This window comes from Podarcis raffonei, chromosome 12 (genome assembly GCF_027172205.1).
Source record: "Podarcis raffonei isolate rPodRaf1 chromosome 12, rPodRaf1.pri, whole genome shotgun sequence".
Classification (NCBI taxonomy): Eukaryota; Metazoa; Chordata; class Lepidosauria; order Squamata; family Lacertidae; genus Podarcis; species Podarcis raffonei.
This window is the reverse complement of record NC_070613.1, coordinates 48,544,730-48,571,229: the sequence shown is the minus strand read 5'-3', so window position 1 is coordinate 48,571,229 and position 26,500 is coordinate 48,544,730. Positions and strand designations below refer to the sequence as shown.

General features: G+C 41.6%; 1 protein-coding gene and 1 non-coding gene across 9 annotated transcripts in view; both read left to right on the top strand.

Moving 5' to 3' along the window:
• Positions 1 to 26,500, top strand: part of ULK4 (unc-51 like kinase 4) — a 173,840-nt gene that overhangs the window by 36,941 nt on the left and 110,399 nt on the right. For all 8 annotated transcript variants that reach the window (XR_008332893.1, XM_053409500.1, XM_053409502.1 and 5 more), the window contains 6 exons: positions 1,621 to 1,782; positions 8,820 to 9,002; positions 14,137 to 14,264; positions 16,279 to 16,412; positions 21,618 to 21,739; positions 23,781 to 23,837. Coding sequence is in view for 7 of the 8 variants with exons in the window: in XM_053409500.1 (XP_053265475.1) it covers positions 1,621 to 1,782; positions 8,820 to 9,002; positions 14,137 to 14,264; positions 16,279 to 16,412; positions 21,618 to 21,739; positions 23,781 to 23,837 (786 nt within the window). In the remaining variant the exon portion in view is untranslated. The remainder of the gene's footprint in view (positions 1 to 1,620; positions 1,783 to 8,819; positions 9,003 to 14,136; positions 14,265 to 16,278; positions 16,413 to 21,617; positions 21,740 to 23,780; positions 23,838 to 26,500) is intronic.
• Positions 19,759 to 19,877, top strand: LOC128398570 (5S ribosomal RNA). Its single transcript, XR_008327162.1, has one exon. It is a non-coding gene; the product is annotated as a 5S ribosomal RNA (ribosomal RNA).

Below are 26,500 nucleotides of genomic sequence, written 5' to 3'. Positions count from 1 at the left end.
TGTCCCCAGACCTGGTCTGAAGGCAGTTTCCATAGGAACGCATTGATTGATTTTCAATGCATTCCTATGGGAAACCGTGCTTCGCAAGACGAAAAACTCGCAAGAAGAAAAAACTTGCGGAACGAATTAATTTCGTCTTGCGAGGCACCACTGTAGTTTCCTACCTATCATGAGAAGCAGGTGGTCTGATTTTTCCCAGGGCTCTATTAGGTAAAGGTAAAATATGTGATTGTTTTGAACATTTTAACTTCTGCTTAACTAATAGGTGTTTAATATCTCCTGAATTTGATTCTTAATATTAACTAGAATCTGATTTAAAAGTATGTTGAACATTCTATTTAGCCGGTGTTTATGAACTATACAGGACAGACTAAAGGTTTGAGGAAAGCTATATAAACATGTCTTACAGATTCATTTTTGTCAAGCAGGGTAGCTTATATGCTCTTGTTATGACAAAATGAACCCTTCAGTATAAGAGACCAAATATTAGTTTAGGTCAGTCTTCTTTTCCAGAAGCTAATTAAGCAGAAAATGGCACAATCTTCCTGCATATACACTGTTTGATAATAGATCCCAGAGGGGCTTAAGAGAGCCTATCTCAGGTGGCAGCAAATTGAATTAGTCTGACAGCCTCATTGAGTTCATGAAACGCAGTGACAATCCATGACCCTTTTCCAGCCAAGATGCTATGGTTATCTGGTCCAGGGCATGCTTCATTTTGTCATTGGCTGCCATATGCAAACTAAAGAGAACCTTAAGGAATACATTTGACTGTACATAACCTAAACTACTGCCTTATGTTGCTGGAGATATATTACTTATAGTAACAATTGCTATCTGTTAATTTTTTACTTTGGTTTTGATCTGTTTTGAAAGTAGTTTTAATTTGTGCTGAATTAAAGCAAAATTAGAACCCAAAGTGATTTAATAATTACACGTTAAATAAAGATTCATAATATTAAACACCTTGTCTCCCCCCCCCCCATTTTTATTGGTGGTTATTGTTTCTCAACAATACAGTCATACTGGGAATGGATCACAGCAATTTGTAGTGCTGTGTCCTATAGTTAAAATAAATACAGTCGGAACAAAACTAAAAGGGGGAAGCAGGTTTATAAAATAATTTATTTAATTAAAAATATATCTTCCTCCCTCTGCTTTCCAGACTCCAGTGCCAAAGAGATGTGGTCTTCCTTCATCCATTTGTGTCCTTTTTGTTGGAATCTATGAGTCAAAGAAATGACAAAATAATCATAGGATTATTGTATGGCAAAGCAATGCTAAAATGTCTGCTTTACCCACTTGTTTTAGGATAATCCATTCCATCTTGTTGAAATGTGGACTTCTTTGTTAGGAACTGGTGTAGTAAACTAGAGTTGATGTGTCATTAACAGTTGATAAGTGGGAGTCATTTCACTGTAGAAATAACATGTGAAGCAAAGTGGTTTGAATCTGCCCTTATGGGAAAAATAGAAATAAATTATTATCCAGAGGTGTGGAAAATCACGCCCTAGGGATTTCCTACATGCAGTCCTTCCCTCTCTCAATCAGCAGTTGCTATAGTTAGAATTTAATTTTTACTTAGTGCTAGTTAATTTTTTAAAAAAATTCTCTTTCCAGGAAGAACGAGTTGTAAACCATATGGCAGCAAAGATTGTTGAAAATGTATGCTCCACCTTCTCTTCTTATGCTCAGGGATTTATTACTGGAGAAATTGGACCAATATTGTGGTATCTTTTTACACATTCAACCATAGATTCTTTGAGAATAACTGCTGTTTCGGTAAGCAGATTTTGTTTCTTAAAAATAAAGGTGTACATCATTCCTAATTTTTATGCTTCATTTCTTCTCATTTTTTAAACTAGGATAGGTTGGAAATATATTCTTTATACTAAGGCAAAACTACCTTTGGATGCAACTCATACTCATTTTGAAGAAAATGGGTGGTTATTTAGTTGACTCAACCAAAAAAAAATCTTCCAAGCTGTCTCTCATCTTCCTTATGGTTGAAATATACATAGTAGGGCATATTGTCTTGACATTTGGCTTTTTGCTCAACTATTCCTAATTTCAAAATGAATTCCTGCTTTGCAGGGGGTTGGACTAGATGACCCTCATTGGTCCCTTCCACTTCTACAAGTCTGTGATTCTGTGTAATTGTTGTTTTTATTTTAAATCAAAGTCACACTTTTGCTGAGGTCTTTACTTGATTTCCCAGGAACTACTCCTGCTCAACTTAAAAGATCTAAGATCTGATTGTCCTTTTCCCTCTCCCCCCCAGCCCCCTGAGATGAAATGGTTAACTTATTGATTAAAATTAGTTTGTAGGAAAGTAGAACTTCATTAATGTAAATAGCATAATCCTGGTTCTGTTCATCAAGCTCTTCAGTCTATATTCTTTATAATATATTTGATTCCTTGCTTTTATAGCAAAGATTTCTTAACCTATCAGAAGCTAAAGTACAGTTTAGAAGTAGAGTTCAAAATACAGAACTGCAAAATCATTTTGATATGATTAGAAATCCTCAGCTTTCACCTTTGTTCTCCTGCATTAAGCAACATTATTTTGAAAAAATAGCCTGCACGCCTGGGCACAGAGGTAGGGTACTCATTTTTTAATAGACCTGTGTTTTCAGACAAATGTCATATATATGGAACAACAGGTAGAAGAGAATGTTCCCTACTGAACTTTGCAGGACAGTGGTGAAGAACTGCTCCATCATTTGTTGAAGCATCAGCTGTGTAATAAACATCTTAAGGTCCTTCTAGGTTCTCTTCTCAAAAATGGTGCATTTTTGTTCATGCTGTTTCTTTGGCATGGCTTATTGTAAATAGCAACTAAAATGGAGTCCAAATTTGAGGGGGTTTTTTTCTACCCTTTTTCAAAATAATATGCTAAAAATAAAAATGAGTTACTTTTGATGTTTCCCCGTTTACTTTATTGCATCTGGGTAGCTAAATAAAAACCTTATGTTTTCAATATGCATTTTAGAATTACAAAGTTGAAAATCTCATTTTAATTGTATTTGAACAGAAAATTAGGGGAATTATCACTGGAATTATCCTTGTTTTTAATGCAATAAGAAAAGTTAAGGTACCACTTTTTCAGGTCAAACTGAATATGCTGTATGCTGATTTGAAACTTCCTTATAAACTAATGCCATTTTCTGCATTTAGGCTACAGTGTTTTTGTCTAATACTGTTTTCCCATAGGGCTTGCATTGTAGTTTTCTATCCCCCCCCAAAAAAATTAAATTAAGTTATGACATTTTTATGTAGTATTTTGAGAAGTTTCCCCTGATAGCTTTGGCAAGTTTACTTGGAGAAAGTAGACACTGTGTTTTCTTAGAGCAATGTTTATATTAAAAGAATCATTCTGGTGGCGTTATTATTTCTTAAATCAATAATAAAAATGTATTTAGGAAAGTCTTTATGCCAGAAGTACTAGGTATGTAGCCTGTGGGTTGAATAGCAAATATCACTGCCCTCTGCAGTCTTATCTGTCATGGTTGATAGTCCAGAACTATGTCACAACATTTTCTGTTTGCTTTGCAGTGTAACCTGCCTCAGGTATGTGTCACAGACATACCTTCTAACAAGACTGAATCTTTCATCATCTTGCTAGTGTCAAAATCCAAAATTATTCTATTAAATTTTAGAATCATTATTACAAGATGGATTGTTATGATTTGCCTCTAAATAAGTAGCATATGTTTGCCCTTGTTAGTCAAAATCCGTTTGAACCTATAATCCTTTAAATCTTTTTAATAGCTACCCCTATGCAAGCATAAAGCTACTGAAATGTGGGCTAATTCAGTCTTGAAGGGAAGCTCATGGTTTGTCAGCTCACTAAAAATATAATAATATTCTACATGTACATATGTGCAGTTGAGTTGAGGAGCTGTCAGTAGATACAAGTGGGTGGCCTTATGCAAAATATTAATGTAGAAATGGTCTGTGGCTTACTATTTTTTAATTCTTATTATTATTGTTACTGTTGAACTTCACTAAGTTTCCAAAAGAAATACAATTTCATACAAACTTTAAAATAGGATCCCAAACAATGTTGCCAAGATTTCAGATGGAACTCCTCTACCAACCCTCTCAGTTCTGATTGGGAGCCACCAAAGCATTTTACAGCGGCCTCTGTTTTACCATACAACAAGATTTTCTTGAATAGCCATACTGTATGTCTGTGTCCAATATGGAAGATCAACGGGAGCTCGCTCCGTTGCGGGGATTCGAACCGCTGACCTTCCAATCAGCAAGCCCAAGAGGCTCAGTGGTTTAGACCACAGTGCCCCATCTTCTGCCAACCTAGCAGTTTGAAAGCATGCCAGTGCAAGTAGATAAATAGGTACTGCTGCGACAGGAAGGCAAACAGCGTGTCCGTGCACTCTGGTTTCCATCACGGGGTCCCGTTGCACCAGAAGTGGTTTATTCCTGCTGGCCACATGACCCAGAAAGCTGTCTGTGAACAAACGCCAGCTCCCTTGTCCTGAAAGCGAGATGAGCACCACAACCCCCTAGGTCGCCTTTGACTGGACTTACCGTATTTTTCACCCCATAGGGTGCACCGGCCCATAGGGCGCACCTAGTTTTTTGGGGGGGAAATAAAGAAAAAAAATTATTTCCCCCCCAGGGCTGGGGCGGGGGAAGCCTGAGCTTCCCCCGACCCCAGCCCCCAGAACAGGCTGCTATCCGCAAGCCATGGGAGAGCTGCGCGAAGCCTGGGGGGCGCTGAGCTCAGCGCCCCTGGCTTCAAGCAGCGCTCCGCAAGAGAGCCGCGCGAAGCCCAAAGCCTGGGGGGCGCTGAGCTCAGCGCGCCCCAGGCTTCTGGGTGCAGGCAGCACTCCGCAAGCCGTGGGAGAGTGCTGCCTGCACCCACGGCTTGCGAATAGCCTGCACCGACCCCTCTCGCTCTCCAGGCTTCAGCGAAAGCCTGCATTCGCCCCATAGGACGCACACACATTTCCCCTTCATTTTTGGAGGGGAAAAAGTGTGTTCTATAGGGTGATAAATACGGTAACTGTCCAGGGGTCCTTTATCTTTTACCTTACCAATATGGAACCTTATTTAAAGGAAAGGTACAAGCAACACAGGTCAAGTAACAGATATAAACAACTAAGGGATACTTAAGTAGTTAAAGGAAGGAGACTGTTCCCATTGCTTTGCTGGAACAAGGCTTAATTATATCCAGCCTGATTTCTTTTAAACCTGGGTTTCTGGCACTACAGGATGAAGAGGAACAGAAGGCAGCTCTGGTGACAGGCTGCCTCTCAATGTCAGGAACTGCCATTGTCAAAGAAATAGAAGACAGGTTGCGCCAGTGCCGGAAGAGGAAAAAACTTAAACAGATAGCACAGTTCCCCTCAAAAAGACTAGAGGCAATTGTACTTCATCCAGCAGAGCTTTACTTGCTACTGAAGGCAAATGAGCATAATGGTCACAAATCCAATACATTCAGGATTGGCACAGTCCATAAAATTCCAGTTGCAGCACTTACAATAACTTACAATAAGTCTAAACCTTAGCACTAAGCATCCTATGTATGGAACACCACACCAGAAGGAAGAGAGATAGAAAGAGAAAGTACCGTATTTTTCCCTCTATTACACGCAGATTTTTTCTCCTAAAAAGTAAGGGGAAATGTCTGTGCGTGTTATTGAGCGAATGTGTGGTCCCTGGAGCTGACAAGCGCGAGTGAAGGCAAAAATCAGGCAAATATCAAATCGTCCGGAGAAGGGAGGAAAGCTGCTGCTTTCCTGCATTCTGCCTCAGGGTCTTACTGCCCACCCGCTTCTGTTTCCTTACTGTGTTTGCTCAAACGGAACAAAGAGCAGAGAAAACCCCTCCCCTCCAGGCAAGCAGAGCGTCCTTCCAATTCCTCTCCGTGCGTCTGGGACTCGAAGGCAACATGCAGGTTGGGGGGGGGGGAGAGAGAGAGAGAGCTGGCTGGCTTGTGGGGGGGGGGACTTTTGCCTTCCTTTCCTCCCTCCGGTAAAACCCCTCTCCTGCATTCTTAGCCAGCTGCTTCTCTGCACACCCCTCTCCTTGTCGCTTCTATGTTTTTCCTTCCCTCCCTACTTAAAACGTGGTTCCAATCACGGATCCACATGGATCCTCAGGATCTTTGCATTGAGTCACCCCAAATTCACCATCAGATCACATAGCAATGATCTGATGCAAAAACAGGGCTGCAATGGTGCAAAAACATGGTTACAAAGCACGGATCCACATGGATCCTCAGGATCTTTGCATTGGGTCACCCCAAATTCACCATCAGATCACATAGCATGTCCATGGCTACAGCCTGCACCAAAAAAATCACGCACCCACTGTTGCCTGGGGCTGCAATGGTACAAAAACGTGGTTACAAAGCATGGATCCACATGGATCCTCAGGATCTTTGCATTGGGTCACCCCAAATTCACCATCAGATCACATAGCATGTCCATGGCTACAGCCTGCACCAAAAAAATCACGCACCCACTGTTGCCTGGGGCTGCAATGGTACAAAAACGTGGTTACAAAGCATGGATCCACATGGATCCTCAGGATCTTTGCATTGGGTCACCCCAAATTCACCATCAGATCACATAGCATGTCCATGGCTACAGCCTGCACCAAAAAAATCACGCACCCACTGTTGCCTGGGGCTGCAATGGTACAAAAACGTGGTTACAAAGCATGGATCCACATGGATCCTCAGGATCTTTGCATTGGGTCACCCCAAATTCACCATCAGATCACATAGCATGTCCATGGCTACAGCCTGCACCAAAAAAATCACGCACCCACTGTTGCCTGGGGCTGCAATGGTACAAAAACGTGGTTACAAAGCATGGATCCACATGGATCCTCAGGATCTTTGCATTGGGTCACCCCAAATTCACCATCAGATCACATAGCATGTCCATGGCTACAGCCTGCACCAAAAAAATCACGCACCCACTGTTGCCTGGGGCTGCAATGGTGCAAAAACGTGGTTACAAAGCATGGATCCACATGGATCCTCAGGATCTTTGCATTGGGTCATCCCAAATTCACCATCAGATCACATAGCATGTCCATGGCTACAGCCTGCACCAAAAAAATCACGCACCCACTGTTGCCTGGGGCTGCAATGGTACAAAAACGTGGTTACAAAGCATGGATCCACATGGATCCTCAGGATCTTTGCATTGGGTCACCCCAAATTCACCATCAGATCACATAGCATGTCCATGGCTACAGCCTGCACCAAAAAAATCACGCACCCACTGTTGCCTGGGGCTGCAATGGTGCAAAAACGTGGTTACAAAGCATGGATCCACATGGATCCTCAGGATCTTTGCATTGGGCTACCCCAAACTCACCGTCAAATCACATGTCTGTGGCCGCAGCATGAAGCACAAAAATGATACATCCACTGTTTCATTCAGAAATTTTTTTTCTTGTTTTCCTCCTCTAAAAACTATGTGCGTGTTATGGTCGGGTGCGTGTTATAGAGCGAAAAATACGGTAAAACCCAGGCTCCTTCTGGCCTATATTTATAGTCAGCATGACATTAATTGGAAGAGATAAGAGAACCAGATCAAGCCATCTGTACACTCAGCTTCTCTGAAGGTATAACCCAAACAATCATGAAGCTTCTTTCATACATGTAAGGAGGCTGAAGGTACTTTCTTTCACTTTTGGTGGACATGCCCAAAGATTAAGGCATTCTGGGAGATGATCTATAATGAAATGAAAAAGGTATTTAAATATACCTTCCTGAAGAAACCAGAGGCCTTTCTCCTGGGCATGGTTGGCCAATTGGTGCCAAAGAAGGATAGAACTTTTTTTATGTACGCCACAACAGCAGCAAGAATACTTATTGCAAAGTACTGGAAGACTCAAGATCTACCCACCAGGGAAGAATGGCAGATGAAGCTGATGGACTACATGGAATTGGCAGAAATGACTGGCAGAATCCGAGACCAGGGAGAAGAGTCGGTGGAAGAAAATTGGAAAAAAATTAAAGTATATTTAAAAAACATTGTAAAATTCATGAATGTTAGAAGGATGCTGGAATGAACTTACATGGTTTTAGCAGAAAGGTTATAAAGAATTAAGTAAAAATGGATTGTTAATGGGTCAAAGTGTAAAATTTAAGGTTAAATCGCGTTAGGATAAATTATGGAACAAAATCTGAGAAAGAGGGAAAGGACTTGCTGAAACAACTAATTGAATTAGAATACAAAAAAGGGAGGTGTGAGGAAGTCAAGGAAACAAGTAAATGAAAGATAAAGATATGAAAATACTGGATGTTTTTGTTTTTAAATGTTTTTGTTTTTTCTCTCTTATTGCTTTGTTGTACTTTTTTTTAGTATTGTATTTTCTTTTATTTTTGAAGTATTGTAAATTTTTTTTATTGTCTGCTTTTCTTTTCTTTTGTAATTGTTAAACCTTAATAAATATCATTTAAAAAAAAAAGCTTCTTTCATACAGAGAAGCTTCCAGAAACCTCTTGAATGAATTAGAATAGGAAAGACCTCTACACATCAGATCAGTACTTTCTGTACTAAGAAATGCAAACCGACAAGTTAAACAATGATGTGTTTTGTATTTCAATACACTGTTCAACATGTTAAAATTAAACATAGATTTTTGAAGAAAGCGAAATGCCAAGTTAGGAAACAGTGTTGTTTCACTACTGAAACCTCGGAGCTGCTTTGAGGGTTCTTAAGACTATAAATTAGCCTATAAATTTAATTAAAAGAAAAAATATTGCTACAAAGTATGTATTTACATTTGTTAAACTGAAAACATTCAACAGAGTTTTTTGTTTTATACAGGCGTTGTGCAAAATTACTCGTCACTCACCTAGTGTTTTCCAGAGTGTGATTGAAAAGGTGGGATTGCCAGCAGTGATACATTCACTTGCAACTGGAATATGCAAAGTTCAACAGCACATGATGACTATGTTCTCCGCTATGTTGTCATGTGGAATCCATTTGCAAAGGCTGGTTCAGGAAAAGGTTTGTTTAAACATTTTCTTGTGTTACAAATATTTTTCATAAACTTTTTTTATTGACTGTTCCTGTGTGCTGTACTAGATTTTAAAGACATCTCTATAAACCGTCTATAAATTTTACAGTAGCCAGTTCATATTTTAGTTTTAAATAAACAGGCGTAAGTGACCTTTCCATTAAAGTGATCTTCAAAAAATTTTCATACAAGAAAAACAAAAAATCATAAAATAGTAGCACTGCAAACATAAACAGCAGGGGTCAAAACAAAGTATGAGAGGTGTGTTTTGCTTGCCTCCTCCCTGCCCTAGATGCCTCGTGATACGTGGGGTATACTGCTGTTTTTCACCACCCTTGGGAATGTTTCTCTATGGAAGCAAATAAATTATGAGAGAGAATAAAAACAAAAGAAGTTTTCCTGCATCTGATATTATTAGATATGAAGGGGGGCTACCACAGCTAAGGAACTGTGCTCAGGGCTCAGCTAAGGACTGACTACCTTGTAGTCAGTCTCATAAGCAGACAGGCAGGTATGTGGTTTCAGAAACCCCTTATTGGAGAGCAACAAGTAAGGTGTTCTCATCAGAGGAAAATTGCTGTTGTTGGTTAAAAAAACAGATTTATTCAGGAAGGTCTATCTTAGCCATTGTATTTCCCCTCCACACAATTTGCAGTGGTATCACGATTCATTCAGTTGTGTTGCGTTTGTGTTTGCATAGTTCTGCTCCAGTGTAGAAGGAATTCTCAGTACAGTGGTGCCTCGCAAGACGAAAAGAATCCGTTCCGCGAGTCTCTTCGTCTTGCGGTTTTTTCGTCTTGCGAAGCAAGCCCATTAGTGGCTTAGCGGATTAGCACTCTTAGCGGCTTAGCGGATCAGCTGATTAGCGGCTTAGCGGGCTTAGCGGATCAGCTGATTAGCGGCTTAGCGGATCAGCTGATTAGCGGCTTAGCGATCAGCTGTTAAGCGGCTTAGTGGGTCAGCTGTTTAGCGGATCAGCTGTTTAGCGGATCAGCTGATAAGCGGCTTAGCGGCTTGGGAAAAGGGGGGGGGAAGCCCTGCAGGAACTCGCAAGACATTTTTATCTTGCGAAGCAAGCCCATAGGAAATTTGTTTTGCGAAGCACCTCCAAAACGGAAAACCCTTTCGTCTAGCGGGTTTTCCGTCTTGCGAGGCATTCGTCTTGCGGGGCACCACTGTAACGTAAAAAAGAAAGCACTGGTGAAATTGACAGGGATTTCCTCCTTCTCTAGTCCAGGGAAGCCTAGTGAAACCTTAACTAGTATTGCCAGGTTTAAAGGACTGCATGTTAGCTGCCATTGTCATCTTACTAAGGTTATTGAAATGTTGCTTGTGTGATATTGCTGTGCACCGCTGTGTTGGTCTGAATGCCTGCCTAGAAAGAGAAGCAAAGTTCCAGGCATATGTATTTTCCACTTGTGAGCCTCCAGCAGCACTCACTTTGCTATTCTTAGACCGTTTTTATGATTGAGACATTAAAAGAACTTCCTAGGCTTTTCTAAAGCTTGCTCACTTCCCACTTAACTGTTTTGGGAGCGGTTTGCTCCCTTTGAGAGACTAAATTTTTCGGACTTGCATACGGCTGCATGCATACCTTGTGGTTGCCTCTAACATGTAGCTTCCTTCCTCTTTCTCTAAGCTCCCATATTGGCTCCAATCCTGTCACCCCATCCCCCCTTTTGTTTCTTGGCATCAGCCTCTTCACTGCTTTTGCCTCCAGAAGAAAGTGCCTTTCGCTGCTATTCATAAGATTTTCAGCAGCTCTTCCCAGAGGATTGATGGCTTATGGATTCTGCAAATCAGTTTGCTAGGAAGGGTTTGCTAGGAAGAGGGTACAATTGGCCATGCCCTGAGCTCTAGAGGACATTGTTGGGCTTTTTTCCATACTGCTTACCCCTTCAGCTTTCTGCACAAATAAATACCTGCATATGCAGACTTTTTTTCCAGTTTTGCTGTTGGGACCTCACCTCCTCCTTTCCTTTCCTTTCTTAAATAACATACTTTCCCCAAGCCTGGTGCTGATGTTCTACCTACATAAATATCAGCATACACCCTGAACTTCACTAATAGAAGGAATAATAACTGAAATAAGCTGAATATAAAATAATGAGGCACAGAAGTTGACATGATTTCTTTGCCAAGTCCCAAGAGGTAGAACTATCTATACTTGAATTGCTGCTGAAATTCAATAAATTCAATGAGCTGTAGTATGCCTATAGATAATGGTCACAAGGAAAAAACCAATGAGAAATGTATGAAGACAACTACTTCAGCATGGTCCTTCCCAGACACCTAAAAGAAAAAAAATGAGTGCAACAATTGCAACTAACGTTGTACTGCGATTATGCTATCCTTAAAGGACCTTAGGCCAATTTGTAAGTGAAATACGCAGAAAAAACTTTTTAGTAAACTGGACTCTTCTTCTTAACCATACAAAAAAACCACAGCTATCAGTCCATGAAAATGGTTGTAATCTCTGTAATTATTTGATTAGATGTTGGTAAATGGGTTTTTTTTTTGTAGCTTTGTTTTTTTTTTTTTTTAGAAAATATTTATTTTAGGACTTTATTATAGTTCTTCAATAATAAAATGGCTTACTCTTCATACAAACTTTGGCCTAAAGTGGGTGGTTTGGGGGGGAATTTAAAAAGTTTAGGGAAACTATACTTATACTCTTATTTATAGCATTTAAAAATCTCACTATTTTAAAGATCTCAGGAGTAATGGAGTACAAGAGATTTCAGGGTAATTGCATACTGAGATAATAGAAGTTTCCAATGCAAAAGACCACTGCATATCCTTGGCATAATTAGTATATATTTATTTGAAATCTACTACTTTGTAGTTTGGTGGGGGGCAGGAAATCTGAATAATGGCCATAATTTTCTTTCTACTTTGTATACATTGTTAATATGCAGATCATAAAATATACTTTGAGGTTTGTTTGGACCCAGTTGTTGGGTCTTCAGCTAGTCAGGTGACAGGAAGGAGGGCATGATTCACTCAGGCTTCCTGTTTCTATGCTTGGTCTGTCTGATTCCATACATCCCACACATTACTTTCTCTGACCATGTTTGTGGCGAGGCACATGCAGAAACTGCATGGCACAGACATGCCACATTCTTACCTTTGAAGGTCCTTCTACCCAGTTTTTCACAGTGAACCTGTCAGGCTGCCAGAAAAGCCCCTCCATCTGTTGTCTGACACTGTAAGCAGAACCAGGCACAGTGCTTGCAGTAATTAACTTTATTGCTCAGTAATCAAGGAGTCAGCACACAGCACATCCATCAGATAAGCACGTCAGTTGTAGAAGCTAAAGTTCCATCCTCTCCCTCCCTTATTTATACCTCCCTCCTTGCATTTTTTCACTGTGTCTCAGCTTTTCTTAATTGTTCTCGCCTTTTCTCGACCCTTCTTTCCTGAATCAGGACTGTGTTGCAGAGCAGGAGACCCAGCCCCTGCTCCTTTATCAGCACCTGTGGCTGCCTCAAACCTCTCCCCTTCACTCTCACTCTCTATTGATGATTCCTCCCTGTCTCACCTGTCTGAACCTGGTTCAAAGTCCCCTTCCACCTCACGTACCTCCTGGACTACTGGCTGCCACCACTCTTCCTCGTCCAGCCAGTCCCTCAAAGAACCCCTCAGGCCATTCATCAGGATCTCCCGATTCTTGAATCATCAGTGGGGAGAGGGATCTGTGTGCTGATGTGGACAGAAGGAAAATAAAAAGTCAACTTTTGCCTGTCCCCATCCCCGGTTCCATGGGAGGTTATAATTTTAGAAATTTAATTAAATAAATCCCTTCAGAGTCATTATAGAACATCTAGTTTAGTGTATTACAAATTGGAGGCAAGAGACCAAGTCTCTTCCTGTGCTTTGGAATTGCTACCTATAGTTCAGGCTGCAAAAAGTCATTTGTAGAACGTATTAAAATACCACCCATTTATATTTTTTAAACAACAGATTTATTGATATAATTACCAGCCCCTTTTCCTCCTGTAGTGCTTCTGTATGTTATAGTTTGAGAGTTCCAGTGACCTCTGTGTTACATTAAAGATAACGACAAGTCTGTGGCCTGCTGTTTTAATTTATCTGCCAGCCTACATAGTATGCCACACAGTGACTATACATCTTTTCATATTTCTGTATAAAGGCATACCTCCAGCCTAACAATGCAAAGTCACATGGGATAGCTAAGGATTTTCTTCGCTTTATCACTATTGTTTGCTTACGGGATCTTTGGGGATGTGAATTTTGAAAAATACAATTTACAAAACAGAAATTTATCTCAAAAAAAGTAATTCATCCCTTTATAATCTGAAACACTGCCAATAAAGGTTTTTTTTATCTTACAACACATTTGCAAAAAATCAATATCTTCAGTTCTATAAACTAAAGAGTTGCCAACTTGGTCTGCTAAACTGCCCTTAATTTTGACACTGGAATTGCACCTTTTAATTTGTGCATTCATTTGCTGTTTTCACCCTTGTGTCTATTCACTACATTGTGTTTAGTAGAAGAGGAATTTGATGTTATCTGTTAGTTTTCAGAAGATTGTGTATGCAGTTTCCATGAAAGACACAATTTCATGGAAAGTGTTTGCATTACAGTTTGTGATGTCACAAAAAGAAGTGTAGTAAACAATTTGAAGGGAAATCATAGCCTCCTACCTGTGGGTTGTGTGGACTAAAACTGGTGATGTCTATAAGGTGGACCACGGCAGGGCAGGCATCTGCAGATACCATGAAGCAGACTAAATGACCATACTTGAGCCCCACCCCACCCCCCAAAATGATGGTAAACTGATACTGGCTAACAAACAGCAGAACTTTTATCTCATAATTTCATAGAATCATAGAATCATAGAGTTGGAATAGACCACAAGGGCCATCGAGTCCAACCCCCTGCCAAGCAGGAAACACCATCAGAGCACTCCTGACATATGGTTGTCAAGCCTCTGCTTAAAGACCTCCTAATTTATTTCTGTAGTTTTGACTTGTGAAAAAATATCATTAGTAATACACTGTTTTAATTTAAAATGGTAGGGAGAGGGGAAGAGTGAAGTTATATGTATTCTCATTGAAACTGTGTTTCTCTCCCCCCCCCCCCAAACTTTCCATCCAGGACCTTGTGACTACAGTTATTCGAATGTTTGAAAGTCCTTCTGCCTCCATTCGAGCAAAGGCTTTTCTAGTCTTGTTACAAGTTTTGATTAATAATAAAGAGATGCTTCTTCTGAGCTGCCAAGCGAGGTAAAGTGATGCTCTAAGCTATTATTGGACCGAAAGGTGTGTGCAGTTAAAATTTTACTCTGGGAATTGTATCACGTTTCTATCAACAAACTTGTTACCTTCCAATGCTGGTGGCAGGGTTGCTTATCTGGTGGATTACAAGGCAGAACTATGAAATCACTAGTACCGAGTGAGCACCCTCTGATTGATCAGAACAAAGGAGAAACCTTTATAGACATGGGAAAGACTGCCAAGCTACTCTGAGCAAGTCAGAAATTGAGCTGTGAAGTGTTGATAGGGCACTTGCATGGCCCAAGAAAATCGGAAGCTCATTTTGAATCTCACTACCTGATATTTGACAATGGAAAACTTAATACAGTTACTGGCAGCTTACTGATCTGGGCAGGGGGAGTTGCAATATTGAATCTCCCGGCAGCACCGTCACTGCTGCTTACTGGTAGGGACAAGGTAGCCATGGTGTTAGGGTTGTGAGGCAACAACAGGAGATCCAATTTGGTGCAGTTGTGCCCATACAGCTTAACCTCATCACTGCCTTGCCTCTCCCCTTGCTAGTAAGTGGCAGCAGTCGGTGGTGGAGCTTCATGCTCCAGCACTGGGGGCAGAGAGCAGACGGGGGGGGGGGTGGCTGGTGCACATCCCAGGGCGTGGCGCACTGTCCGCAGGGGCGTGGTGCCCAGTGCTGGTGGGGAGCTGCGATGGCACCCCACCAGGATCGTGGGGCCGGGGGCAGTGCGCTCCCCCCTCCCCCCTCTTCTTCCGCCAGTGGCAGCAGTGCTGCTCTCTGGAGGCTATTGTTGCAGCTCCACCCCGCCATGCAAGCTACTTTGAACATACTTTCTGTTGCTTCTTTTCTTTGTCTTTTTCTTACTACATACAGTGGTACCTCGGGTTACATACGCTTCAGGTTACAGACTCCGCTAATCCAGAAATAGTACCTCGGGTTAAGAACTTTGCTTCAGGCTGAGAACAGAAATCATGCAGCGGTGGCGCAGCGGCAGCAGGAGGCCCCATTAACTAAAGTGGTGCTACAGGTTAAGAACAGTTTCAGGTTAAGAACAGACCTCCAGAACGAATTAAGTATTTAACCTGAGGTACCACTGTACTTGCCTTGCCCTAGCTGGTTACTAGCTTCTAATTTCTCTCCATCCTGCTTTTGCTTATACCATAAATTCTCACTGACTGATGATAATTAGCTCGATGTACTTTTTGCTTTGTTCCTACTTTCAGTGCTTAAACTTCATTAGAAATAAAGTCTAGAAGAAGTTGTTTAAAATGTTAAAATCAGTAAATCGTTTCAAAGACTGTGCAATCAGTTTTAGATCCCTGCATCTGTATTAAGGTTGGTTCAGATATAACACCAAACTAAGGTTTGGTGCTATTATCAGGCTTGCTTACTTCTTTTGAGCTACTGTTGGCTTTTTAGATGTGTGAGTCATCATACGTATAGCCAAAGCATTTTCAAATGTGAAGCATTCAAAAAAACAGTAAAATTTAAAATATATATTCTCTTTGCTATGCATTCTGTTTCACCATTGCCTAAGGGTCTATTGAAGTGATTCTCTTCCTGAATGAATAGCAACCACAGTGGAGGGTTTTTTTTAGATGCTAAGGGATTACTCACCCAATTAAAGCTTGTAAGATTTAGTATTACTTTCTGTGGAGTGAAGAAATTATAAATTAACTTGTTAAAGCAGGACTTTTATTCCTCTTCAATCTAAAATAAAATGTGAAAACAAGTTAATACAATTACATGCAATGAAGGTTCACTTATGTAGAATAGATTTTAAGAGCTTATATGCCATGCTGCAATCCTGTACCCACTCTCATGGCAGCCTTCACCACCCCACTGCCCTCTAGATGTTTTGGGTAGCAATTCCCATCAGCCTCAGCCAACATGGCCAAAACATCTGGAGGGCTCCAGGAGCGGGTATGCTGCCTTATGGAAATTCTTGTAGCGATCTTTTGAGAGAAGTATCATTGTTTTGTTATATAAGATGAATTTCTATGTGTGTAGATTGGTGATGTACATTGAAAGAGACAGCAGAAAGGCCATGCCAGGAAAAGAGCAGCAAAGCAGCAATGAATACCTGTCAAAATGCCTGGATCTTCTCATCTATCACATTGTGCAGGAGCTGCCACAAATTCTAGGTAAATTCTGCTGCCTCGCTATAAAAGGAGGTAGAGATCCCTTTTGCTCTTTTCTTGTGAAGCACTGTAGAGGATTAATGACAAAAGCAAACACAGTTCTTGCCTCAAGACGCTGACATTCCAAAAGCAGTAATGGCATGAGTTACAGTAGGAAAGGTAACATGCTGTAATGGGAGAAGTATTAGAGGGCTACAGTTGTGGTCCTGTGGTAATAGGAATGAATTTGCTGGATTGCATTCCACCATTATAATTGGAAATGGTGGAGAAAGGGTAGTAGGCGCTACAGTTTCCTGGGGAGCTTCCACCACTGTGGCCGCTCCCTCCACGCCCACATTTAGAGTGGAACTAAAACATCAGCTTCGACATCCATGATCCCAGCATCTTCCTTTGAAGGTGGCCCGGAAACTACAATTAATCCAGAATTTGGCAGCTAGACTGGTGACTGGGAGTGGCTGCCAAGACCATATAATACTGGTCCTGAAAGACCTACATTGGCTCCCAGTATGTTTCCGAGGGCAATTCAAAGTGTTGGTGCTGACCTTTAAAGCCCTAAACGGCCTCAGCCCAGTATACCTGAAGGAGCATCTCCACCCTCATCGCTCAGCCCAGACACTGAAGTCCAGCTCCAAGGGCCTTGTGACGGACCCCTCCCTGCAAGAAGTGAGGTTACAAGGAACCAGGCAGAGGGCCTTCTTGGTAGTAGTGCCTGCCCTGTGGAATGCCCTCCCATCAGATGTCAAGGAAATAAACAACTATCTGACTTTTAGAAGACATCTGAAGGCAGCCATGTTTAGTGTTTTTTCTGTCTTATCTTACTGTGTTTTTAATACTCTGTTGGGAGCCACCCAGAGTGGTTGGGGAAACCCAGCCAGATGGATGGGGTATAAATAATAAATAATAATTATTATTATTATTATTATTATTATTATTATTATTATTATTATTATTCCATGACTCACCCATCACCAGTCTGCTGGAGCAGAGGCAGTTTTGCCGGCACCACGAAGGGCATCACAACAGTGATGTAGAACAGAGCACAGAAGGCGATGGGCACTGAATTTTAGCATTGCACAGGGCACCACTGACATTTGAGAGCCCAAAAGCTGCCACTTGCTGGAGCGCTACAAGATTATCTTAGCATTACTTGATATACAAGGATTTCATGCAAGAAAGCAAGTGCTAGAGAAATTAAGTGAGGCATAATGTCATAATTAAGAAATGTGTTTTGAATTCTTGCTGAATATATAGGGCAACAGCAGGTTTAAGAGGTTTAAGTTAGACAACTTGACAACAATATTACAGTGCCAAGTTATCTTCTCGTATACGTGAGGATATAAACATTTTGTTAATTTGTATTCAGTTTTAATGGCAAAGATAAGAAACAAACATGCTTCTCCCATCATTTCCTTAAGAAAAAATGGGGCTCTCTTACACATGTTTTGTGAATAATATTTAGGTAAAGGTAAAGGTACCCCTGCCCGTACGGGCCAGTCTTGACAGACTCTAGGGTTGTGCACCCATCTCACTCAAGAGGCCGGGGGCCAGCGCTGTCCGGAGACACTTCCGGGTCACGTGGCCAGCGTGACATCGCTGCTCTGGCGAGCCAGAGCCGCACACGGAAACGCCGTTTACCTTCCCACTAGTAAGCGGTCCCTATTTATCTACTTGCACCCGGGGGTGCTTTCGAACTGCTAGGTTGGCAGGCGCTGGGACCGAACAACGGGAGCGCACCCCGCCGCGGGGGTTTCGATCGGCAAGCCCTAGGCGCTGAGGCTTTTACCCACAGCGCCACCCGCGTCCCGGTGAATAATATTTAGTTAACCCTTAATAATGATGATGATCATGATGATGATGATTTATTTATACCCCGCCCATCTGGCTGGGTTTACCAAGTCACTCTGGGTGGCTTCCAATAGAATATTAAGAACACGTTAAAACATTAAACATTAAAAACTTCCCTAAACAGGGCTGCCTTCAGATGTTTTCTAAAAATCAGGTAGTTGTTTATTTCCTTGACATCTGATGGGAGGGTGTTCCACAGGGTGGGCGTCACTACCAAGAAGGCCCTTTAATGTCCAAAATAATCAAATTGGCAAATAAAACTAAATTAAAAAGTGTTCAATTGCCGATCTAGTTATTTGTAGATTTGAGAGGACGATTTGCATGTAAACAATATTGAAATTTCAGTCTCTTCCAGCAGATGTAGCTGTAAACCACATATATTAAAGTACTTATTTTTAAAAAGTAGAAAAACATTTCAGATGTACATTTTTCAAACCTAAATCATGTAAGCTATAACAATGCTTATTAAAAACTGCTTAACCTCGTTTTTGTCTGAGCTTTAGCAGTACAAACTATGAGTTTTGCTGCTTCATGGCATGTAATTTCAGAGAATTCTCAGGCATGTCCTCATTTAGCAGGGACCCAACAGAAATCAGTGCAGTGGTGTCAGAAAGGTATCTTGTATTCCATTAGTCTTTCACCAGTGAGGCATAGGAGTTGTTCTGTGGCTCCAGCATAGGAAAGGTAGTGGCTGCAGTTTGATGCTGAGTCTGGTGATGGATATAACTGGAAACTTACAGGTTACCTTGTGCCAGCACTGAGAGTCCAACTACACTTCATGTTAAATATATTATTCTCCCTTGCATGTCTGTTTTTTCTTGTTAAATTAATAGCTGTTTTGTCATGGTAGGGGTAAAAGGACCCCTGGACGGTTAAGTCCAGTCAAAGGCGACTAGGGGGTTATGATGCCCATCTTGCTTTCAGGCCGAGGGAGCTGGTGTTTGTCCACAGACAGCTTTCCAGGTCATGTGGCCAGCATGACTTAACTGCTTTCTGGCTCAACAGAACTCCTTGACAGAAGCCAGAACCCACAGAAATATTGTCAGGACCATACCATTCTCCAGGCAGAAATAAAAAATAGATCACCCATCAATGACAGATTCCTTCCTGTGTCAGCTAGACAGGTGTTATAATGATTTTCATCAGGATTTTTGAATGAGGGTTCAATTAGCCGTCTTGGACATGCAGTCCCAATCCTGGTGTCTTATTTATTCCATTTTTATTTTTTCAAGATGGCACAATGGTTCTCCCCCTCCTCAGCAGTGGGGTATTGCTTTGTTTGTAACTGTGTTGTGCACTTTTGTGATTTTATATTTTTAACTGTCATGCCAGCTGCTATTTTGAAAAGAAAAGCAGACATTCAAGGGTAAATTACCTACTTAATGAAATATTATTTGGCCCTGAGACCCTTTGCCAACACTGTGTTGCTGTGCCAGGATTGAACTATTGGATTCTACCTAAGAAAACTATTTTCTGTAATTTAAACAATATTACCTGTGAGAGAGTCTATGGCCATACTACCCTGAACACGCCCGATCTCGTCTGATCTCGGAAGCTAAGCAGGGTCAGGCCTGGTTAGTACTTGGATGGGAGACCGCCTGGGAATACCGGGTGCCGTAGGCTTGGGGGACGCGGGTGGCGCTGTGGGCTAAAGCCTCAGCGCCTAGGACTTGCCGATCGAAAGGTCGGCGGTTCAAATCCCCGTGGTGGGGTGCGCTCCCGCCGCTCGGTCCCAGCGCCTGCCAACCTAGCAGTTCGAAAGCACCCGCGGGTGCAAGTAGATAAATAGGGACCGCTTACTGGCGGGAAGGTAAACAGCGTTCCGTGTGCTGCGCTGGCTTGCCAGATGCAGCTTGTCACGCTGGCCACGTGACCCGGAAGTGTCTGCGGACAGCGCTGGCTCCCGGCCTCTAGAGTGAGATGAGCGCACAACCCTAGAGTCTGGCAAGACTGGCCTGTACGGGCAGGGGTACCTTTACCTTTACCTTACCTGTGAGAGACTGGTTGAGTCACCTATACCTGTGGAGTATCTGTCTGCATGTTGAGTAGCAACTCTGCCCACCTGGGTTCTAAGAGGTGTGGCCAAAGGGCTTTGTCTATTTTGCCTATTTGGTGTCTTAGGGGTTGATCAACTTTTAGCCTGGGTCTAATACTGAGATACACACACACAGCATCAGTGGTGGCTGGTGTTCACTAGACCTGGTATGGATGTTAGGAGGTTACGGGGCTTATCTAATGAGCAGTTATCCCCCCATTCACAAAAATAACTGCAAATGATTAAGCAAAAAACAGATACTCCACCATTGCACTCTCTTAATCAATATAAATTTTTTTTTTAAAAACCGAGTTGCTCAAACTAGCAACCCCGCCCTTCTTCTGGCTAGCAGCAAAGAATGTGTTTTGAGGAATGGGCAATTTAGGAAACAGCTCTGTATCTGCTCTAACTACCCTTCAAGGCAGCCCCACTAGGTCAATACTGAGGTTGCTGGTTAACTTCATAACAGATGGAGTTGACTCCTTCATAGTGGTGCTGAATTACAGACAGTCCAGTCAGTCATATGGTTTTTCTGCTTAGAGACACACGAGAGGGATCTCTTTGCCGTAGCCGATCCTAATCCAATAGAATAGCGGAGTTCTGTAAATACTTGATTGGTCAGAGAACAATAGGTTGACAGAAATGTTTGCAGAACATCTCGGAGTTCAAGTAGAAGTATGAAAGGTTTGTGCAACAGGAAAAAAAACATGTGGCTTTGAGATTTTGGAGGATACTTGACATTTTCCTTGGGAGGGCCATGGCCCAGTAGCCCTAGTTGGCCAGCCTCTACTTCTGGTCACAAAATAATTAGGTAGTGCTAAAGTAAGCCTGTTTCTTTATTTAGAGCACCAGTAGTGGAGCATTGCATACAGTGTTAAAATACTGAAAACCTGAAAAAATCAATTTTAGCTGGGACCTTCTACAATCAACTTGTACTGTATTAAAAATTCAGACACCAATATGATTTATTAATGAACATATTTGGAGGGTATTACATAACTGGAACAATGCTACTCTGTAAAAAATGCTATCCATTGCAGAAGGGAGTTATATCTTACAGCTTTCCCTTTCAGTTAGCAGATAATAATTATAAATAGATATAATTATAAATAGGACACAAAGGTGCTCCTCTTACTTCATAATAGCCCCAGCCAAATGGCAGGCAGCAGGACGCTCGTGCTCCATTGCAATCACAGTGTCTGACACCACAGGAGTTCAGTTTGTACCAGCCCAGACTTTCTCGGAAGAAAGCCTGTTAAGTGGAGCTTATTCTCAGTAACTGCAAAGGACTACAGACTTGCTAATATCATGCAATTTGTGCTTTGTAGGTGACATTCTTTCTGCTTTAGCAAATGTATCAGGACGTAAACATCCATCAACAATTCAAGCTAAGCAGCTGAAAGGGTGCCTTCCAATGATGCCTGTGGTACTTCATCTTGTGACATCCCAGGTATAATTTGTTAAAAAACAGAAAATGAAGACTGTTGCTGGTTTCTGGGTTGTTTGCATTTTCCACTTTATTGGTTATAGTCCATAATGTTGCCTTGTTGTAGATTGGCATTAATTGATGCCAGTGAGTTTTGTTAGAGTTCTTGCACTTTCATTTTATTCTGCTAATTAAAGTTAATTCTGTTAATGTTGAAGTGAGCTATCTGAGTATTGGGCAGAAGGAGAAAATGTGCAAGACATTTGCCCCATAAGGCATGCAGTGATCTGGCAGGACACAAGCCTTTTTAACTCTCTCCTTCAGTGCTACATTTGGGTGGGAAAGTGTCTGCTCCAGACAGAGCCAAGGAGTAGTATAAAGCAGTGTTCCCCAACCTTGGGCCTCCAGCTGTTTTTGGACTACAACTCCCATCATCCCTCGCTAGCAAGACCAGTGGTCAAGGATGATGGGAATTGTAGTCCAAAAACCGCTGGAGGCCCAAGGTTGGGGAACACTGGTATAAAGTACCAGTTAACTCAAGAGGTGGACAGGTGCAGTGCTCTGAAAGAGGGTGACGGGTGGAAGAGTGGGAGAGACAGCCTTCTCAAACTTCACAGAACTCATCTAAAACATTGCTTTAATAAAATGAAAGCAGAGGGCAGTAAAGAGAACACACCATGTTTATACTTGCCATTGCTCCTGGCAGGCACCCCTCTACAGTGGTACCTTGGTTTGCAACCGCTTTGGATTACAACCGTTTTGGATTACAACCACGTCAAACCCGGAAGCGCGTGTCCCTTTTTTTGGATTACAGCCCAATTTTGGGGGGGAGGCCACATTGGCGAAAGTGCGCCTTGGGTTACAACCTGTTTTGGTGTACAACCGGACCTCTGGAACGGATTATGGTTATAAACCAAGATACCACTGTATTGGAAATCTCACAGTATGTAGTATTTTGGATCAGAGGCTTAGTGCGGTGGGTGCCATGGCCCCAGGCACAATTTTGAGGGGGGTGCAAATAGGCACCCCCACCTTCATCGGAGCCTGGCTCCACACCAGAATAAACAGGAGAGTAGGCAGGTCGGTGGCAGCGGTACCGCCCACCCTAGTCCGCGGTACACCTTGCGTCTGGTGGCGTCAGCTGTGGCGCCGACTCACTTCTGACCCAACTGCAGAGATCAGGGGAGGAGTGGGCAGCAGCTTCCCCACCCCTCTCCTACCCTGAACTGTTCACACTGGAGGGTCCCCTCCGCATCCCTCAGTGGCGCACCCCGCGCTCCCGCCCCGGACAGCGTGGGCATATGCTCCACCACTGTTTTGGATGAAGATAGGGAAGGAGAGAGTCAGCTTCACATTGTAACATTGAAGCCCTTATCTAAGCCCTAACACCGTTATGTCAAGTTGCTCCTTCCATCTCTGTCATATTCTAATGTGATTAATTCATACTTGTCATACATAAAAACATAAGAAAATCTCCATTGGATCAGACCAATCTAATCAAACAATCCTGTTTCCAACAGCAGCCAGCCAGGTACCTATGGGAAGCCATCAAGCTGGACATGAATATAGTAGCAACTGGTGTTTAGTGATGTGCTACCTCTGATCCTGAACATGCATATAGCCATAATTAACAAGTAGCCAAATTAGCCTTATTCTCCACAAATTTCCCTTATTCCATTTTAAAGCCATTTAAGTTCTCTTTTCGCCACATCTTGTGGTAGGGAACCCTTTAGAACTATGCAGTATGTGAAGAAATAACTCATTTTGTCTATTCTGAAACTTCCACGGTTGAGCTTCAGTTGATACTGAATTCTTGCATCAGAAGAGAGAGAAAAAAATTCTCCCTGTCCACTTTCTCTAAAACATTCATAATTTTATATATCTTTATCATGTTCCTTGCCTTACTTACCTTTTTTCTAAGCTGAAAAGCTCCAGCTATTGTATTATCTGTCTATTACTACTCAACTGTGACTCAAAAATGTCATTTTCAATTTTACTGCATGCTACAGCATATTTACCATGTCTTCCAAGTACTTATTATTTTTCAACGTTATATATCTCATAGGTATTTCGTCCCCAAATTGTAACTGAGGAGTTTCTGTGCAGCTATGGAACTTTGCTGGTAAGTAATAGTTTCAGGTCTTTGTCCATGGAGTTTTCTTGGCAGGGATACTGGAGTGGCTTGCCGGTTCCTCCTCCAGGTGGATCACGTTTGGTCAAAACTCTCCACTATGACCTGTTCATCTTGGGTGCCCTGCTCGGCATAGTTCATAGCTTCTCTGAGTTATTCAAGCCCCTTCGCCACGGCAAGGCAGTGATCCATGAAGGGGATCACTGCCTTGAGGGGGTTGAGAAGAGAAGACTCCCTGGTGAGAAGAGAAGACTCCCTGGAAAAGACCCTGATGTTGGGAAAGATGGAGGGCACAAGGAGAAGGGGACGACAGAGGACGAGATGGTTGGACAGTGTTTTCGAAGCTACCAGCATGAGTTTGACCAAACTGCGGGAGGCAGTGGAAGACAGAAGTGCCTGGCATGCTCTGGTCCATGGGGTCATGAAGAGTCGGACACGACTAAACGACTAAACAACAACAATAATAGTTTCAGGTTGTGGAGAACATGCATACATATAACTAATACAAAAACAAGCTATATGCAAAATGGAATACCTACAATTTTAGCAGCTTTTATTTTAATATGTATTGGATATATATTAATTTAACATAAAAAGGACACGGGTGTGTTCTAAACCACTGAGCCTAGGGCTTACCGATCAGAAGGTCGGCAGTTCAAATCCACGCGACGGGGTGAGCTCCCATTGTTTGGTCCTGCTCCTGCCCACCTAGCAGTTTGAAAGCATGTCAGAGTGCAAGTAGATAAATAGGTACCGCTCCGGTGGGAAGGTAAACAGCATTACCGTGTGCTGCTCTGATTTGCCAGAAGTGGCTTAGTCATGCTGGCCACATGGCCTGGAAGCAGTCCGCGGACAAACACCGGCTCCCTCGGCCTATAGAGCAAGATGAGTGCGCAACCCCAGAGTTGTCCGCGACTAGACCTAATGGTCAGGGGTCCCTTTACCTTTTTAATTTAACTTAGTGATACATGATTCCCTTCTGAAATATACATGTTCAAGAAAAATATAATAGTGTTACTTCTCACACACACATAATGTATATACTTTAAAAACATATTTAGTTAAGGACCCCCACAAGAAGAACTCTGACGTTAAAATCAATAATGTTTTAGAGAACTGCACTAGATTGTCTATGCATGTTACATTAGGTTCTGCTGTTACACATCAGGTTGCCTGTATTCTACTGAACATCACATGTCCAAAGACAGCCCACAGCAACTCATCTTCCTTTTATCTCTTGTACCTGTCCTTCCATAAGACAGTTCTCTGTTAAACAAGTTCACCCATAGTCGCATCTAATAATCTTAGAACCACAGCACCCCTATGATCAGAATCAGCATACATTACCTTTCTATTACTTTTGCTGCCAACTTCTACACAGTTGCTGTTGGAGCTTCATAAACTTTATTATAGCCTTTGTTGACCTACCAGAAATCTCTCTTTCACTTACATCAGGTCCCGCAAAACTTAAGGCTAGCTTAATTAAGGATAAGAGAAGTGAGTGGGCTGAGTTTTTATTTAAAAAAAGAGAGATTTTGAGCACAATGTAATTATTATATTCTTTTGTTTAGTGTTTCTTTATCTAGCAATATTTTAGATGGAATTATGAACAGAATTTTTAGATAATTCTTCATAGCTCATTCAATTTAATATTGTATTTCCTTTGAAATATTATTTTGTGTACTAAAGATACAACCTGCAAGAGTTATATTATTTTTCTTGCTAGGACAGTTGTATTATGTTTAGTTGATGAAATGCTAAGTTGCATAAACTAGAAAGCTGAGACATTTGTCACATACAGCATCAGCATGCTAGTTTTGATATTAACAATAAAATCTGTATTGGGATTCCCAGTGCTCCAGAGTGCTGCAGTTAAAATGAAGTAGTACTTCTGCATTGTATTGTTAGTTTTCACCATGTCTGCAACAGCTGCTGTGAAATGACTCTATTCTAAGAGTACCATTTTTTCCTTTGAAACCAAATATGGTGAGTACACATGTTTCAGTAACAGGTGCTTAAATTAATGATTTACTTATACAGGAGACTACAGTACTTCCTAATGGAAGCAGTATGGACCTCATGTTCACTTTTGTTGTGTTCCTTTAATTCCAAGAAAATATAAATTATTTAGCTACAGCATTGTATGATTTCACAGAGACACTGAAATGTTTGTGAAGGAAATATTTTTAGAACCACCATTATAATAAGTTGTAAGCTCATGTAAAAAAATAAAATGCAAAGCTTTCTCTTCTCTTAAATATTTGATTACTTTGGTTTTTATCAGAGGTTGGATTAATGTATTGAGCTACAAATTGCTGTCAAAAAAATTTCCACAGAACAGATGCAATGCAGAGGAGGACAGTATCTATTTCTCATTTCTGTCCTGCTTATTCTTCACTAAAACAAACTTTATGAACAAAGAGTACAAGATATGAATGTTTAATGAATCAGCATATTTGTATATTTCTGTGCAAGGCAAATTGTGAAGAACCATTTCTGTAGTTGCTTTGCAGAATGGCGGTTTAAACAGGATGCCACTCATTACAGCTTTACATCAGCCCTATAGTGTTTGTCTGATTGCAGTTGAGGATATGGGTTGTAACTGAATGTAAATTTATTTATTTTAATGTGTAGTAGTTGAAAAGAAGCAGTGG